The sequence below is a fragment of the Homalodisca vitripennis genome, unplaced genomic scaffold (assembly GCF_021130785.1).
Source record: "Homalodisca vitripennis isolate AUS2020 unplaced genomic scaffold, UT_GWSS_2.1 ScUCBcl_2272;HRSCAF=6846, whole genome shotgun sequence".
Classification (NCBI taxonomy): domain Eukaryota; kingdom Metazoa; phylum Arthropoda; class Insecta; order Hemiptera; family Cicadellidae; genus Homalodisca; species Homalodisca vitripennis.
The window spans coordinates 47,407-65,520 of record NW_025778396.1 but is presented as its reverse complement, the minus strand read 5'-3'; the positions used below and the strand labels follow the sequence as shown (position 1 = coordinate 65,520).

The window sequence follows — 18,114 nt, the reverse complement described above, 5'->3', positions numbered from 1 at the left end:
CCTCAGGAAATATTTTTTGCTTTGTGTTGCTTACATTTTATCTACCATTATGTGATGATGAAACTGTTATTGAGGTAGAATAACCTTAAAGGTTTTTCAACTAAGGCAGAATAAACCTACCAAACCAACAGTTGTACTTTAAAGGACTCAGGGATGCACCGACATGGGGAAGAACGGAACCTGCCCCTTCCCCCCAGAACATTTTATTTCAAAATATTAATCGCCTAATAGTACGTAGTCTATTTAACTGAAATTAGTATCTATGTGGGAACTTTGAAATCAGTCATAATGTAATATATACAATCATACATTATAACTATTTTAATTTATGAAATACACAGCATTGCACATATTGTATTTGTATTATATTAACCACTTTTAAAAGTGCTACATATAACATGTTATATCTAGCAGATTCTGGTACATTCAGCAAAACTTCATCCATCCATTCAGAGTCAGTTAAGATCAAAGAAACCTGTGCTACATTTAGCTTATGCTTTATATGGCAAATTTAATATAGGGTGTTTTGCAACAAAGTGTAAACCAACTTAAACTCAATTAAGTAAACATGAATTATCTTGTATAGGTGTTTGGTCTTAATTGAATACAAGTTTCAGAGTTATGATTTTCACAGTTGCGCTTTGGTGAAAAGCATCTAAACCGGGTATTTTTTAGTTGTTATCAACATATACTGGAAATTATTATAAGTAAACACTTTTACATGTCAAAACGAAGAAATGAACAAGCTATAGTTTAATATAGCTCCCGTTTATTGTATCTCTATTATTTAGTTTGTGATCAACTTCATACTCGGATATCTATACTTTTATATCCGAGAGTAGACATCAAGATTTAACTTTGGTCTTGAATTGTGATTTAAACTTAACTATTTTGTTCACTATTTCGTTAATGTTTTGATTACATTTTATTTTAGTTTAATACACTTCATATAAACTGTATTTGTTGCAGAAAATTTTAATTACCCCCTGTGTGCTTCTTGGTGATTGGTATTAGAGTGGTTTAATTGTAAAATTTATACATTCTGACCTGATCTTTGCCTTTCTTTTACTAGTTCAGAAGTACTATAAAATAAAGATAATAGAATCTAATTCCCGGATCCTCTACTAATATGCAAGGTTTCCCATACCCCTCACACTCCAGTGTTCCAGACATCCCCTAGAGGAGATTTCTGGGTGTGCCGTTGAAAAAACTAAGATACTTCTTTGTAATTTATTTTATTACTTATACTATTTCATTTTTGAGAGGTTATCACCTAATGCAATGTAAATATAAAACATTTGTCCCAAATGTTGACACTATTTGTTTTAGATTCTATGATTAAACATAATTTTTTTTAATTGTAACCGCTTCCCCCTGCATTACGTTGTCCTCAATTATATTGCATCAAACAATTTACAACGCACAAGTTTAACTCTCACGTGTCAAACATTCTATACATAATTTCTATACCTAACTTTAAAATGTATCATTGATTTTACAACTAGACTCTTTATAACACCATTATAATCTAATTTTTGACGTATCAACTATATTGTTTCAGGACCGACTAGATCAAGATGTGTTGAAGTTGATAGTGGACGCACTGAACGAAACCATACAGTGCCCTGTATGCCTTGGCACTCTGCGGCCACCGTTAACGCAATGCTCCAGTGGTCACGCACTGTGTCCTGACTGCAAGCCTCAAATCAACATATGTCCTACCTGTCGCAAGGACTTCATCGAGACGAAGCCCGTAGTCCTACAACAGTTGTTGGATGCATTACCGAGGATGTGTCTGTTCCGAACCCTCGGGTGCCCAGAAGTCTTCATACCCGGAGGCACCCACGAGACTCTCTGTAGCTATCGAACTGTTGATTGCAAACTGCTCGATTGTGAGTGGTCTGGACAAGCCAAGAAATTGGAAAGCCACCTCACTGTGGTTCATAACGATCGTACTGTTGTTTTAGAGGATGAGACAGCATCGGAGATAGTCTGGAGAAACTTTAACAACACCGAGGATTCTTTCAAGTACATTCCATTTGTTGCTTACGGTCAAGTGTTCTGGGAATACATTCACATGAATGTGGAAGTCCAAAAGCTGTGCATTTCATTTACTCGAGTTGGCAATGGACACACTACATTCAAGTACTTTGCCATCATAAGCTTCAAACACAATATTATTGGATACACTTACACTATCAAAGTACCCATTGATAATAACAAATTCGTTGATTTCTATGAAGAGCACTGCATGACGGTGCCAGGCGATATGCTTCCCAGATTTGTAAACCAGGAGTCATTACTGGTTTACAGTGTTCAGATCATTAGAGAAGATGATTAAAATTAAATGGTTTTTTTTATTTTTAAATATTTATGAATACACTTATTTCAGTTTTTATTCTTCGATAATATTAAGCTTCTCTTTTTAAACAGGGAGTTGTTACCTAGGGTCAAGTTCTGTGCTCATAACTGTACAAAGCTATTAAATATTGTAGAAACAAATAAAAAAATCCATCTTAACCACAGACATTTTATTCAGAAACCATATCATAATTAATCCTTGTACATGTGAAGTATTGTCTTACCCGAGATAGTAATCTTCATATAATTATAATGAAATATACTAATACCAAAGAATTGTAACATGTTCTTTTACTTATCCCTCAAAACTTACTGTGGATTTGCCATACATTATGGCAGTTTATCTCTGTTAAAAGAAAGCTTTCAGATTTTCGAAGAAGTTTTCTACACAAATTTCCAAGTGAAGTTGTTTATATCCATTTATAGATATATCTTGTGCATAAAAACTTTCAATTGAGAAATTCCATTGTTACTTTTGTGTTATGGCACAGTTAATATTATAATGGTTTAAAGAAGCATCATTAAGCATGTACTGTACTAAATTCAGAATTTCAATTGTAGCGGTGCAAAGAAAGACTTCAGGAAGGCTTATAAGATGCAATAATCCCAGAAAGGTGGATGTCTAGATTTGTTTTTAATTTTTGCACCCCTAACAGCCTATTGTAGTCATATGGACGCAGCGATACGTTAGGTCCTTGGACATAGTTTATTTTTCACTTACTTATCTAAGCTGATTTAGGTCAAGCATGGTGCACACTAGTGTGGCACTGCACATATACAGGATGTAACTGAAATACACTGACAAGACAAACTTCAAGAGGTTGTCCCAGGGGTAAAAAAAGCCCAAAAGTTTCTATAAATATATGTCCTAAAATGCATCAATCCCTGTCTCTATGTAATTTTTTCATTACAATTTTTTTGTAAATAACCATTAAAGGTAGAAAGAAAACTTTCAACATTGCTAATCTAGTAAAGATCGTCAATGAAAAAAATTCAAATTTTTAGTCAACAAAATTCATAACGGCGGCTTGTTAAAATCTTTGATGATGAATTTCTTAAAACTACTTCATGTATAAAACCTGTACTACAATCAAAATATTTCTAACTCAAATAGTACATCATTTATTGAAATCGTTCAAGAGATAAAAAGAGTTGTGGCAGTTAACTTTTTTGTTTGTTTTCACCCCTGACTAAGAAATAGGATATTTGGGATAAATAAAACTAAATATAAAAATATCTAAGATATTTTACTGAATAATAAACTAATCATTTGATACAAAATATTACAGAAGTAATCGAGTTGATACCTGAAACAAAATAACCCACCATTTAATAAGTAAAAATGTTGTATTTAACAATATTAATAAATTTTAAATGTTGGTATATTTATCAAACGTATGCAAAAGTTATTTCTGTAAGCAACAGAAGATTCAAGAACTCATTATTTAGTATTAAAATAGGATTTTGTGAAACAATCCAAAAGCACTGTTGTGCTTAAGCGTTTCGACATTACATCAGCTTTAAAGGAGTATTAAAATCATTAAAATGTTTTGGCACTGGGCGTCATCATTATTAAAAACAACACAAATAAACATGGAATTAAAATATTTTTTTAAACATTTCAAACACGTTTGGTTGTCTTATCAGTACGGATTCGGATGTGGACATTGGTGCTATTACATTGAAACGCATAAGCACTTTTGTGCTTTTGGATTGTTTACTAAAAATTTGTAAAAACCTAGTTAAATACTGTTTTTTGCAATACAGGAGCTTAAACATGAATTTTGCTCATTATTTATTTATGAAATACTTGTATTCCAGCAGCAATTCATTCTTTTAGAAAACCAATTGACAAATAGAGATATGTCCAACACTATTCCGACGGCAGCAAATATTTCTCCTCACCACGAGAGTTTACATGTATGTATATTAATTTCTGTCTACACGGCTCTTCTGAACGACCTAGTTTACTCTCTGTCATAAATCCCACTGGGTATGAGAGCTCTGCTCCAACTACCCTTTTTAATTCAGCCATCTCAGTTAATAAAAGTTGATGAGCATTCTGTCAGCTTGCTAGAAAGCCGACACTAATGATGAAAGTAAATAACTTGGATCTTTATTTGACGAATTTTAACTGAAGATTTGGGAATGAAAATGATTGCTACGAAATTTCAGCTTCTGGCACTTTCCACACAAAGCAATACCTGCTTGCCAGTTTTTTTCTGGCAAAAAAATTGCTAACGAGATGCGTAGTACCTGCCTCAAACACTTTACCCACATAACCTCAAGAGTGTGTGATTCTTTTACACATGAAGAGTGGCACAACATAAATCAAATTTGGCAATGCTGACAATATTTAGAAAAAAAAAAACCAAGAACGGGGCTATCGGCCATTATTGAATATAAATATGATGTCTTTTCTAACAATGCAAACTCTGAAAAGAAAAATGATCAAAAATGATGAGTATTTTCAAGAGGATAAGATTGTATTAAAAGAAAAACAAATATATAGTTAATAAAAATTATTCCAGATTATTTTCGTGCCTCTATACATACATCCCATATTCGTCTGTTTTACATTGGGCATTATAAAATTTATATATTTTTTTTTATTTACATTTCCTAATGCTTCTAAAAATTACGTACTTGGGATATTTCAAGTATACTGTCCTCCTATAAATAAAAGTGGAAATGAGATGTAATTGCTACAATGTATATATGCTTTTCCTAGCTTGCTTTACGTATGTCTAGTTGCTACTTGTAGCCATAGTGTCTTACTGTGTGCTAAGAAGTAGACATTTATAATGTTTAAAAAAAGTAACATATGCACAAATTGATTTTTGTCTTTTTTATTTGGTAAATTCAGGAAGTTGTTCCTTGGTTTCAACAAATGCGACATACATAATTTCTAACCAAAGTGAAAGCCAAACTAACGATTTCAGCTCGATCATATATTGACGACTATCTTTTAGAAGGAAAATGGAATTTGTTAGTGAATTTTATGCTGAGAGGCACAGCATCAATGCTTCTGTCTGAGCAATATGTAAACTGCACAAAAACTGTGGTGTACCATAAAAACAAGTGCATGGCCTACTGTCTTGTACAGTGATGTTGATCCGATGTTGTGAGATCTAGAGAAAACGGCAGTTACGGATCAGGTTTTTTCATGGATTGCAGATTTTTTTTTTTTATACAAAAATTTAAAACTCGTTGAGCTGTATAAAAAATGTTGGAACAAAATTCAAAATTTTATAGAACTAGAGAAAAGTAGCCTAGTATGTTTATGATATTCACTATATATATTTCTTAATAGCAAAATTGGTTTTACTTCAAAAATACATCTTATATGTATGACTCCTGGACAAACTTATTATTACCTTTAAAGCGTGTTAAGTATTGCCCTATCACGCTTTTCCTGGAGCCATTTCTTAAGCAATCCCTCGCCTGATCGATCTTCAGACCAGTAGTACTGCTTGGGTGGAGGCCCCTCCTCCAGACGTACGAAGTAATGGCAATAGCGATAGTCTATTCTGCCAGGTCTCATCCTAGCATGGCGACGAAGTCCTTTCACAGTCAAACCCTTCCCGACAAATGACTCCGCTGTAACATTTCACAATTTTTATCAGAAATCCAAATTTTGAGGGTTGGGCACACATAAAGTCTAAATTGTGGGAAGTGAACTTGTTGATCGTGGCACACAATAGTTGTCTATTGTAAATACCTTAATGTCAAACTGTTGTGCAATGAAGGTTTTAACTTCAATTTGCTCGACAACTATGTAAGCTGTTGAAAAAAAAAGAAATTAAAAAACTATTTATAGATTAATAAGGACAAAAATATGTAATATATATAATGTATGTGTGTGTGTAATTTTTTTATATATTTTTACTTATTTATATGTAATATATATATATATATATATATATATATATATATATATACACACACACACACAATTATATATATATATATATATATATAATTGTTTTATGACAAACAAGTAGTATTCCTGAGAAATACAAGGCTCATCTACAAAAGAAAAACAAGCAAGAGGTGTTAGTAGAAGGATATAACTGATTGTTTTAACGAAATGGAAATTTTTCTACTTAATTAATCAACAATTTTTTAACTTTAATAGTCATCCACAGAAATTGATTCATTATACGAGGGGTTACACATTCCTGCCGCTAGGCGTGTGTCGCGCAACCCATTGCGAGCTCAGTGACCCCAGTTCCGTTGTCCTAGTGCATTCTGTTCGTTCGTAGTGACTGTTTTCGCTAGCCCTGTTTTGTTCTTGTTTCGTTTTTTGTCATGGCAAGTTTAAGTGAACAACGTTCAGCTGTGAAATTTTGTTTTTTACTTGGTAAAAATGCTGCAGAAACTATTTTAATGTTGAATACAGCTTACAAAGATGATGCTATGGGGAAAACTCAGGTCTACGAGTGTTTCGCTCGATTTAAAAATGGCGACATGTCGATTGAAGACAAACCTCATTTTGGACGTCCATCAACCTCTCGAACGGACGAAAATGTTGAGAAAATTCATGAACTTGTGCTCACCGACCGTCGACAGACAATTGAGGAACTATCAGAGAGTAGTGGGTTAACTTGGAGCTCGGTTCAGCGAATTTTAACAGGAGATTTAGGACTGAAAAGGGTTGCTGCCAAATTTGTTCCTCGACTTCTGACTGACCATCAAAAGGCACATCGAGTTGAAACTTGCCGCCTTCTGAAAGAACATCTCGAAAATGATCCCGATTTTCTGGAAAATTACTGGTGATGAGTCATGGTGCTATGGTTATGACCCAGAAACGAAGCAACAGTCAAGCCAATGGAAGTCGCCATCTTCACCTCGTCCAAAAAAATGTCGGCAAGTCAAATCAAACATCAAAACCATGTTGATTTGCTTTTTTGATGCTAAAGGCATTGTTCATTCTGAGTTTGTTCCTCCAGGTCAGACTGTCAACCAAACATTTTATTTGGAGATTTTAAGAAGATTGCCCAATAGTGTTCGCCAGAAAAGACCCGATTTGTGGCAGACTGGAGACTGGTTCTTCCACCACGACAACGCACCGGCATAAACAGCCATCTCAGTTAGGCAGTTTTTAGCCAAAAACGGCATGGTTCCGCTGCCCCACGCACCTTACTCGCCTGACCTCGCTCCATGCGACTTTTTTTTATTTCCACACATGAAAAGAGGCTTGAAAGGTCAACGATTTGACAGCGTTGAAGAGGTTAAGAAAAAAACGAGGCTCGAGCTTGCAGACATTTCTAAAGATGACTACAAAAAATGTTTTGATCAATGGAAATACCGTTGGGACAAGTGTATTAGTTGTAATGGAGATTATTTTGAAGGAGATAAGGTTGTATTGTAAAAAATTTGATAATATATCATTTTTATAAAATAATTCCGGTTTTTTTTTTGGTACCCCCCTCGTATACAGCACATACTTCCGTCACTTTAGAATCAATATCTGGAATATATATTAAATATTTAAGCGACTTACTTGTACTAAACTTCTCTTACTAAATGTTTTCCTCTTGACAAACTTATCTCCGTATTCAAAACCACTTTTTATACAAGTATTTGTGAGGAAATTACGAAAACTTACCAACCCATAAGTTACTTTTGAACTCGACATTGTGCTCTTCAACAGCTAGTCTTTGAGCTTCCAGGATGGTTTCCTTAACATGAACAGCCCCTTTCTTTGGCACAAAACTGAGCTGTTTTACTGCTTCATCAACTGACATCCCTCTTACTAATATTGCCACATACCACATCTTCTTCGGGCTGTGATGGATGTTTAGCTTCATGTGACAAACATACTGTTTAAAACAAAATTATATCACTAATTGTTCTACACCATCAGTGTTAGATGAAAAACAAACTTTAGCGATTATACACTCTTTCATGAAAGTATATACTGCTGAATAAGACAATTCTAATAGTAATAAAGAGTACAAATTTATATTTTTAAATATTTGAGGAATCCTATTGTTAATGAAGTTCGTGTTATTGGAAAAAGAACTTTGTATAGTTGAAATTTGTACAGCTATTAACATATAAAATGTCATAAATAGACCATATCTAAGCGCATCTTTAATCCTTTGAACGCAATAAGTGAGTAATTTCACAAGTATTAATTAAAGTCCCTGTAATGCCAAAGAGAAGTTACACCGCAAACTAAGTTTTAAAATATTAGAAACCATAATATGAAGGTTACCCAGAAAGAAGATTTCATTTTGATAAAAACAAAGTACAAGAAAAATTGTATTAAATACATTTGAAAGTGACACTAAAATACTATTTTTCAACATAGTCACGACACAAATTTAGGCACTTAGTGGTGAACTAGTTTAAAAATTCTAGCGTTATAAAATTCTGCCGCCTAAGGTAGTCACACCCTACCGCAGTTCCACATTGTCGTTAAAGCGCTGCGTAGCAAGCCAGGTCTTCATTACTTGAAACAGGTGGCAGTCGCTGGGTGCAAGATCCGGCCTATAAGACGGATGTGGAAATACCTCCCACTTAAAAGCATTTAGGAAGTCTCGAGTCCGATTTGCCATGTGTTGTCATGCAAACTTTATGGTAAACTAACTTCTGCATAACCATTTTGTGTAACAAACTCCTTGAAATTTGAGGAAAACTAATTGAGAGTTGTTATTGCGAAACGGTGGTCTTATTTAATATTCTCAACTTTAGAGACAATTTCATCAGTCACAATGCTTGGTCGTCTACTTTGTTCATCATCAAGCTGTTAAAATAACTCACATAAAAAATAAAAAATTACTAAAATTTCAATCCAACACCCAATTAGTAAAAAATGGAGTACCCCAGGGGTCTATTTTATGTCCTATATTATTTATATGTTATATAAAGGATATGCCAAACTGCCTTAGTAATCTTGAAAGTTCAAAAAACCAGCTGTGCCTATTTGCAGATGACTCAAATCTCATTATATCTGCAAAAACCGAAGTCGAATTGAAGATATCTGCATATCTGCAACTCTCAAATGTACAAAACTTTTTCATTGACAACAAATTAGTTTTAAATACCGATAAAACTAATTTTATTTCTTTTAATACAAAACAAGACAGAAAACGTTTTAAATCCTAACATATTGATAAACAATTCCAGTTTGGATCAAGTTTCCTACACAAAATTTCTCGGTCTAACAATAGACAAAAACCTTAGCTGGAATCTTCATATTGAACAGATAATTAAGCGGATAAATTCTGGGTTATATGCTATCAAAAGACTTTCTTATTTATGCAGTTTGTCAGTACTAAAAATGGTTTTCCATGCACATATTCAATCCCACATTGCATATGGGATAGGAGTGTATGGAGGAACCACAAACCAAAACCTAAATAAAATTCTAATTTTGCAAAAAAAAAAGCACTACGAATAATGTTGAAAATGAAGAAGGATGAGTCAGTGAAAAATAATTTCACTGAACTAAATATTTTAACAGTGCATAGCCTTTATATTTTAGAATGTGTTATGTATGTTAGGACCTATCAATCTAAATTTAAAATTCATTGTGAAACCCATACTTACAATACTAGGAATTAGAAGGAATTAGTAATACCACGACACTATTTAGAATTTTATACAAAAAAAACTTCTTATGCAGGAATAAAATTTTTTAAGTAAATTCCAAAAACAATAACAAGAGTTGAAGATATTAAGAAATTTAAATCAATGTTAAAAGATTATTTAATTAGAAAAGCAATTTTATTCATTTGAAGAATTTTATTCAACAACATGATCTACTATAATCATCCAATTATGTAACTTAGTTGTAGTGACACTATTTATTGTACCCATGTACATAATGTAAATAAAGATATTTTGACTTGACTTGAAGCACATTAGTTCAGCCATTTTTAAACCTAATGCACCACTGGTGCACTCCACCTTTAGTAATCACATCGTCCCATAAACTCCAGTGTTGCCAATAAATCTCAATTGGGTTATTGTTCTTAACCAACAAAAACTCTATTACCGCACTTCACAACTTTCAGGATTCTCAATTGCATTACACGTTTTCAACTGCTATTGTAAAACAACAAAGAGCAACAGTAACCTCTCACTAGCATGGCTGGATAGCCATTGTCGGAGTTAGACAAAGAACGCTCCCCTTCTGATGCCGCAGAGTGAAGGTAATTTATAAATATTACCTTGGCAATCGCGATAAGCACGGAGCGTACACCGAGCATTTTAAAGGCCTTTTGTGAACTAAAAAATTCTCCAAGAGACATAATTTGTAATATCGGTATATGTAACTATACTTGACGTTTAGGTCAAATGGTCTACCATTTGAATTTATCCGTCTATGACGTGGGAAGGGTTAATTAACATAGCATATTTGGTATTGTTTTATAATGGTCCATTGCAAAGTAATAAGATAAAGAAATTAACTTGTATACTTTTTGGTAAAACTCTGCAGGACATTTATTAATATTTTGAATCTTTTTTGTGTTTTAATATATTATTAAAATAGGCTTACTGTACTCATAAAAATCATTGTGTAGGAAAATTAGGTGGTATGTAATAATTTACAGATTACTGTGTTACAAGACTTACAGCAGGTCTCCTCTCTTCATCGGGCTGTTGAGGAGGGAAGACTTTTTCATTATAAGTAGGCCACTTTTTTGGTTCCGGGAATAGTGACTGTCTCAACTGTTGCTCGCTCGTGTGGAAGTTTATTCTCTGCAGAGCGACACTGGCTGGACCTAGCTGCAGACCACTGCGACAACACTGATAGCATGCAGATACATTCCCAAGCCGAGCAAGAGTTGCTATACAATTCTGTAGAACCCACATTTTTTTTTCTTATCAAACCTGTAGTCAAAAATAAATAATTAAAATACATTAATATTATTTTACAATAACTGTAAAAGCCTCCATTCTGTCGTTATTTTTTATGAGGTGAGGACATTCATAAAAATTTATTTTATTTTTGTCCTTTTTGCCACAAAAAGTTTGGGCAACCCTGCTCTAAAGGTTAATCACTAACAGAATGTTGGATACGAGCCATGTTTTATAGTATATTCTAGCAGATAGTGACAGTACTGTTTTAGTTAGTACTCACTGTGCTGCCAGTAATAATATGTATATTAGGAGAGCTGCAGGTCTAAAAAGTTCCTTGAGGTCATAGATAGGCCTACTTCAAGGAACCACATGTCTGTACCACATGGCTTCCCTGAACTTAGTAGTGCTCATGTTAATGATGCTTTCCGGTAGGCTATTGTATAGTTTGACCGCTGCTATTGGAAAACTGTCCAATGATTTTGACAGTCTACATTGTAGGGTGTTTAGAACTTTTGCATGGTGGGTGTTGTAGCCATAAACATCTTGTCTTCTCTCAAACGGCAATACATTCTCCTTCATGTATATAAGCGAGTTCATTGGCCTTGAACTGTTAATATTTTGAGGCGATTGCAAATAGGCCTACAATGCTTCAGATGGTTAAGGATGTAATGATGCACAGTACCTTCTTTTGGAGAATAAGTATCCTGCTGCATCCTGGCATATGGGCCCATTGCAGAATACCATAAGCTAGGTGGCTGTGGAAAAGTGTGTGGTACTCCGTTACCAGGTACTTCTCTGGTACCACATTCCTCAGTTTTCTCAGCAAAAAGATAACCCTGGAGAGTTTTGTACAGACTTTGTCTATGTGGTAATCCCAATTAGGTTCAGCCAAAAATGAGTTATTCAACAGCCTCCCTGTTGTCTTCTAATATATCTCCATTTTGTAGAGTACAGAATAGTAATTGTGTTTTTAGGTACTTTGGGATTATACCGACCACACCAATATGAGGAACACAAACATTATAGAACAAAAAACAACTCTTTAATTACAAACTTTTTTTTTTCCCCCTTGGGGCGGCCTACTGCCATGCACTTAAGCCTCAAGGGCTTTTTGCGCACCCCGGAAACACCATGAGGCCCACCAGTCTACAACTTCAGCAGTTCAACAAACCACCGAAAACAACCTATCAAGTCCTCCTGGGAAAATTCACCACCCCTGTCCAAGCTACCAAAGATGGCATACCGCTCTCTTGCTATTGCAGGGCAATCAAAGAGCAGGTGCTCAGCAGTAATTACAAACTTACGAGTACTAATGGGTTTTCTGTGACGCCTAGAATGCAGCAATTTATCAAAGATGAGTTAATGTTGTAATCGATAGAGGTGTGCCAAGTAGCTCCGAGAGCGGAGAAGCCAAACTAAGCTCCGGCTCCGTTTGCGGAGCTAGCTCTTTAAACAGCTCCAGCTCCGGCAACCGCTCCGGCGCGATGTGCGGCATCTGTCTGCTCCCTTGTAGATTGGAGCTTATTGCTTGGTTATGTTATAAACAGCAAATACTACTGTAAACAAATATGCTAAGGTGCTGACAGTTTTTAATTACTACTTACTTTTTTTATAATACGTATTATGAAAATCTAATTTTTGGGTAAGAAGACTACACGTACATTTTATTTATATTTATTTTCACACTGTAGTAATAAAACATAAAAAAATAGTACGGTAACAGAAAATATAAAATAATATACAAATTATTTACACAAGTATTCATGATTTTGCATTTAGATACACAAGTTGAGTCACTTTCATGGATTTGATACGTGATCTTCGGTCACTTATTATTATTCCCGTTCGGGAAAAAAATTCTTTCACAAGGTACTGACGTACCCACAAACCCCATGTTTATTTTTAACGAGTCTGCTGAGATTTGGGTAGACTGCCTCGTGAATCCTCCACCAGGACAGAGGATCGCCTTCTCTGGGAAGTGGTGGTTCAGCGATGTACCTGTCGATTTCGGCGGTAGCACAATCGTTGGGAGTTCCGGGAGTCTGCCTTTGTACAGATTTTATTACAGGAATCAAACATAGAAAAATACTGAACATTCTTCTTCTTCAAATTGTGATGGACCAGATTGGTTGGTCAAAGTCAAAGATGGTGTACCAGGAGGGGATTGTTTCATTGCGGTGGGCAGAAGTGGCGGAAATCATAGCTGCAACGACCGTAATCACATGATTCTTAGCAAACTGTTGACATTTGTCGTCAGAAAATGCATACAATTTGAACCTTGGGTCCAAAAAGGTATTAAGTACTACTAACTTGTTGTACTCAATGTCATGGTATCTGGCTGATAAACCCCATGAGCAGGTTCTGTACTACCTGTATTGGCATCATCAGGGTGCAAATTTAGTGTACATAGTTTTGCTGCAAACATTTTGCAGCCCAAGCGTCAAAACAATTATTTGACTTCCAGTGAAGTAGGATTCCCCACTCATCTTTGCTGTGACCTCTTCAAATGGTTTTAGGACTTTGCAAAGGTCACTGCAAAGTTTCCATTCATTAAGAAATTAAAAGATGGCAAGTCTTTGTCCAGCAATGCCAAAGTGCTTATTACAGCCTCTTTTAACTGAACAAATCTACAAAGCATGTAATATGTGCTGTTCCATCTCGTACTTACATCTTGAAGTAAGCGTTTAGGGTCTTTAACGCCATTGTTGATTTGGTATTTTAATAGTTTTTCAGTGGCTGCGTGCTTCTCTTAAAAAATGAGACAATCTTTTTGCATTTGGTGATTACTGTATCTACCTTTGATATGGCATCTTGAACCACTAGGTTAAGAGTATGTGCATAGCACGGCCAATGACTCCACATTAAAACATTTTTTTATGGCTCCAACGACATTGGAGGCATTGTCTGTTTACAACAACTAAGATTTTGTCTGAGATTTTATAGAAATTCGTTATTTTTCTTGATTTCTTCGGCTAAATGGCTAGAAGTATGTGAGGCCCTCCATTAAAATACAGTCTAAGAGAAACTGATTTCAACACAAAATCATTGGTAATGAAATGCCCTGTAACAGCTATATACGATTCATTGATCGTAGATGTCCATGCATCTGTCGTTAAACAGATGTTTTCCACATTTTTCATTAACTCAGCTACTTGAAGCTTACATTTGTCGTACGTGGTTGGGTATTAGGTTTTTTGAAAACCACTTTCCTTGATGGAGAATTTCAAAAGAAGGGTTTAAAGCTGTAACGAATTCCCGAAAACCAGAGTCCTCCACAATAGAAAACGGTTGGAAAATCTTTGTAAAAATAGCTTTAGAAACGCAGCTTCTATCTACCTTTTTCTTTTGGTTGTTATTCATTTTTTTTGGTATAAAAACTCGATAGAGTGGTTTGTTTTAGCACTTCCCTTTGGCTTATCTAATTGATTAGAAGGCAACTCACCAGGTTGAGGTTCATTTTCAGTTGCAAAGTTACTAAATGAAGCGGCTGAATCGGTAGGTCCAGTGTTGGTTGTAACATTCACATCACGATCACTTACACTTGTTGATTTTGAACTTATAACACTCAAAAGTAATTCCGACATGTTTTCTCTCAATATGCCTCTTCAAATTGTACGGTTGATGTACGGTAGCACATAACCAAGCCACAATGTTCACATCTACAGTTTTTAAGGTTAGCATCAATAACTGTAAAATGAGACCAAATTGAACTTTGTCTTAGATTTCTGTACTTTTGATGCCATGTTAATTAACTGCACAAAAACCAATCAATACTAGTCATACTCGTAAACCGCACAAAAATATCACTTTTTCACTGTATGTCTACGTTAGAACTCCTACTGAAACTGAAAACTGGTTTGTTTTGGTTTGTCAACAAGTTGTAGGCCACAGCTGATAGCTCCACAGACGCTCCGAGAGAGTAATTATATGAATATATAAAGGTTAGAGCTGGAGCTGTTTTTCGAGAGTCACGGAGCGCTGCTCCGCTCCGCTCCAGCAGCGGAGCGCTGATTTGAAACAGCTCCAGCTCCAAAGGCACACCTCTAGTAATCGACAGACAATGCGGCACGTAAGTACAACAATGTGACGCACCAGCTGAACGGGCGACAAGACTCTGCAGTCACGTTATCTACTAGACCGCTCGACTTTGACCTCTGTCTGAGGATGGGGAGGGGTTTGCGATAAGAAAATTCCTGTTTTATATTTACGAAATATTGTTCTACGCTAATCTAGTAATCAGTAGAAGCAAAATGTCAAATAACGATTCATATCTGGGTGTGGTCGGTATAATCCCAAAGTACCTGTTTTTTCTTCATTTAATTTTAGTTTTTACACCTCTTGGCATCTACTAACAAGTCATCAACTTCCTGAAGCACTGAGTGTGGCAACTTTCCTCTGGGCAGATGAGTAGTGTTGTCTGCCTTCCAGACTTGTCATTCACCAGACTTAAGAATAGCAAAGGTTCCATGACTTCCCTACTTCCTGAAGTAGCCCCATCAATCAATACCCTCCGATGTCTGTTTTCGAGTTAGCTAAAATGGTTTTGTAAACTGTTCCTTTTGATTCCATAGGATTTTAGCTTGCTAAGTAGAATCTTATGCAGCACACAATTGAATTCTTAACTCATATCACAGGTCACAAGCCTCAAAATCTTCGATACTATATATATATATATAATTACAGTGGTTATGGAACATGCACTCCTGAAGCCACATGTTGGTGTTGCTGAACAGATTACTGGACTCAAAATCAACCAACTTTTTTTCATTATTAACTCCATGAGCTTAGACACTACTGGCAGAACTGAAACAGGCATGTAATTTACTAGGTCCTCACAATTTCCTTTCTTGTAGATGGGGCTGTCCGTGCAATCTTCAAAGCGTCCAGAAATATACCTTGACTATGACACTTTATTTCTGCTGATAGAGGGTTTGCTACTTTACAGATCACCTCTTTCAAAACAAAAGCAAGGAACACCATAAATATTCGGACTTATAGAGTTCTTTAGGCTTTCTACTATTTTTATAATATCTAGTGGTTGTACCTCTAACTAGTATAATTTAGGGTAGGGTACGATAAGCGGACCCAGTATTTTATATCGAAGAATGTAATCATCAATACCTAATATTCGTATCTCACTCCCAGACCACCAATCGATATAAAAGTATAGTCCTCAATAACAATCATGTTTTATATTAAAATATTAATGTAATATTTACAGTGATTAAACAAATTATTATAACAAAAATTAGGAAAACTGAAGACAACCATATTTGCTCCTCTCACAGTTACAGTGGTTTCTTTCCCACAAATTTCACATAATGGGTTTTTCAGTACGAGTCCCAAACATGTTGAAAGCACGTAAAATGTGCCTTATCATTTTTCAAAGCAATGTCGTGTATTTTTCTTAAATTGACTGCCATTTTTAATGATCAAATGTTACTTATGTAAAATTGAAATAGGCTATTACCTTATGTGTATTATTTTAAAGTGTTAACAGCTATTGATATAGATTATTTAAGTTAACTGTTCAAAATAATTAATCAGTATCGATTGATTATATCGATTCTTATGGTTAAGTAATATCATTTACCAATTTTTATATAAAAAACCGGGTCCGCTTATCGTACCCTCCCCATAATTTATCCTACGCCTATTCTCAATATACAGTGGGTTGAAGTCCATCTCCAGAAGGTTTGTCACTGTCCCTTCAACAGCCTCTACGAACAATTTGTTATGTTTCGGAATGTTCTGAGCAAGAAACATATGCCTTTTTAGGCCTGTATGTGTAAGTTTATAATACCTTAGGCAGCTTTACATGTGTTGGAGGATGAACTGTGGTGTAGTAGTTGAAGACCTTCTTAGCTTTTGTTACTTTCAGTCTGTACTGTTTATTTGTTTTTCAATGTAATGCATAGTACTCATCACAGTCTTAAGTAATTTGAAAAGGTCATTTAGAAGAACTACTAACAGTCAATTTATAAATTTTTAAGCCAACATTAAGTCTGTATATGATAATAATAGACAATTTCAATTAAAGGTAGGCTGTATAAGTTTTTGTTACTGGAAAGGTTGAGTATTATAGGTTATCAAAATAAGAGGACACAATAACCTAATACCACTCAAACTATTAGATAAACCAACTATCATAAAACAACAATTCCCACCTATACATCAAAAGTAGTTAGCAGAACTAATCTGCCCCTCAAATTACCTGGCCTTTTAACAAATATGTTAACCCTCCTCTTAAACCCACCCCTCCTCAATTTGTTATCACAAAAATTATTCAAATCATACCTTATTTCTATAAATAATGTACAGATAATTAATGATGAGAAAATAGCAAATAAATGTCTTGCCAATACAGGATTTTCAGCTGGGAGATTTAGGAATATCAATTTCAGTGTAAAATTAAAATTAAAACGGAAAGCTCTTAAACAACAAAATTCCTTCCAGCATTTGAAACTATACTAACCTTTGGAGGGCGGATGCAGAAAATTAATATTTCTTTCAACTAATCATGAGAACAAAATTATGTAGGAATACAAATTAGTAACAAATTCTACTGCACCGCATAACCTCAAACTCTGTATTATGTATTTGCTTTCGGAGTGGCTATATGCCCGGTCACCGGGCTTGGTTTTCAAAGAACGGGAACGACTATGACGTCACAGACTGTGACGCCAAAGGTTTTTGAAGTAGCTCTAGCACTGTGCATTGTGATTAAAATGGCGGGTTGTAGAAAGTTTAGTTCTTTTGACCAGTTGAAAACTTTTATCAATAATAAAGAAAATACGGACCATACCGTTATTCAATTAAGAATAAGTGATTCGAGAACAATTGCATTTCATGAAGAACTATATTTCATGAAATAGGTCCTATACCCTAAATATATACTCAATATTGTGCACTCAAACTTCACAATATTGATTAAAA

The 18,114-nt window shown here is 34.9% G+C and overlaps 2 protein-coding genes across 2 annotated transcripts; one reads left to right on the top strand and one right to left on the bottom strand.

Annotated features, from left to right (window-relative positions):
• Positions 1-1,516: 1,516 nt before the first annotated feature.
• LOC124371932 (E3 ubiquitin-protein ligase SINA-like 11) lies at positions 1,517-2,520 on the top strand (the record flags this gene model as incomplete). Its single annotated transcript, XM_046830302.1, has 1 exon — positions 1,517-2,520. A coding segment is annotated over one exon (825 nt), but the record flags the coding sequence as incomplete, so codon positions are not given.
• A 1,069-nt stretch (positions 2,521-3,589) lies between these two features.
• On the bottom strand, positions 3,590-17,778 carry LOC124371929 (39S ribosomal protein L22, mitochondrial-like). Its single transcript, XM_046830299.1, has 5 exons — positions 17,654-17,778; positions 10,951-11,208; positions 7,973-8,186; positions 5,739-5,961; positions 3,590-3,668 (listed from the first exon to the last, which is right to left on the bottom strand). Exons 2-4 carry the CDS (start codon positions 11,188-11,190, stop codon positions 5,741-5,743), a joined length of 675 nt encoding a protein of 224 aa, XP_046686255.1. The 5' UTR covers positions 11,191-11,208; positions 17,654-17,778; the 3' UTR covers positions 3,590-3,668; positions 5,739-5,740.
• Between the last annotated feature and the right edge of the window lie 336 nt (positions 17,779-18,114).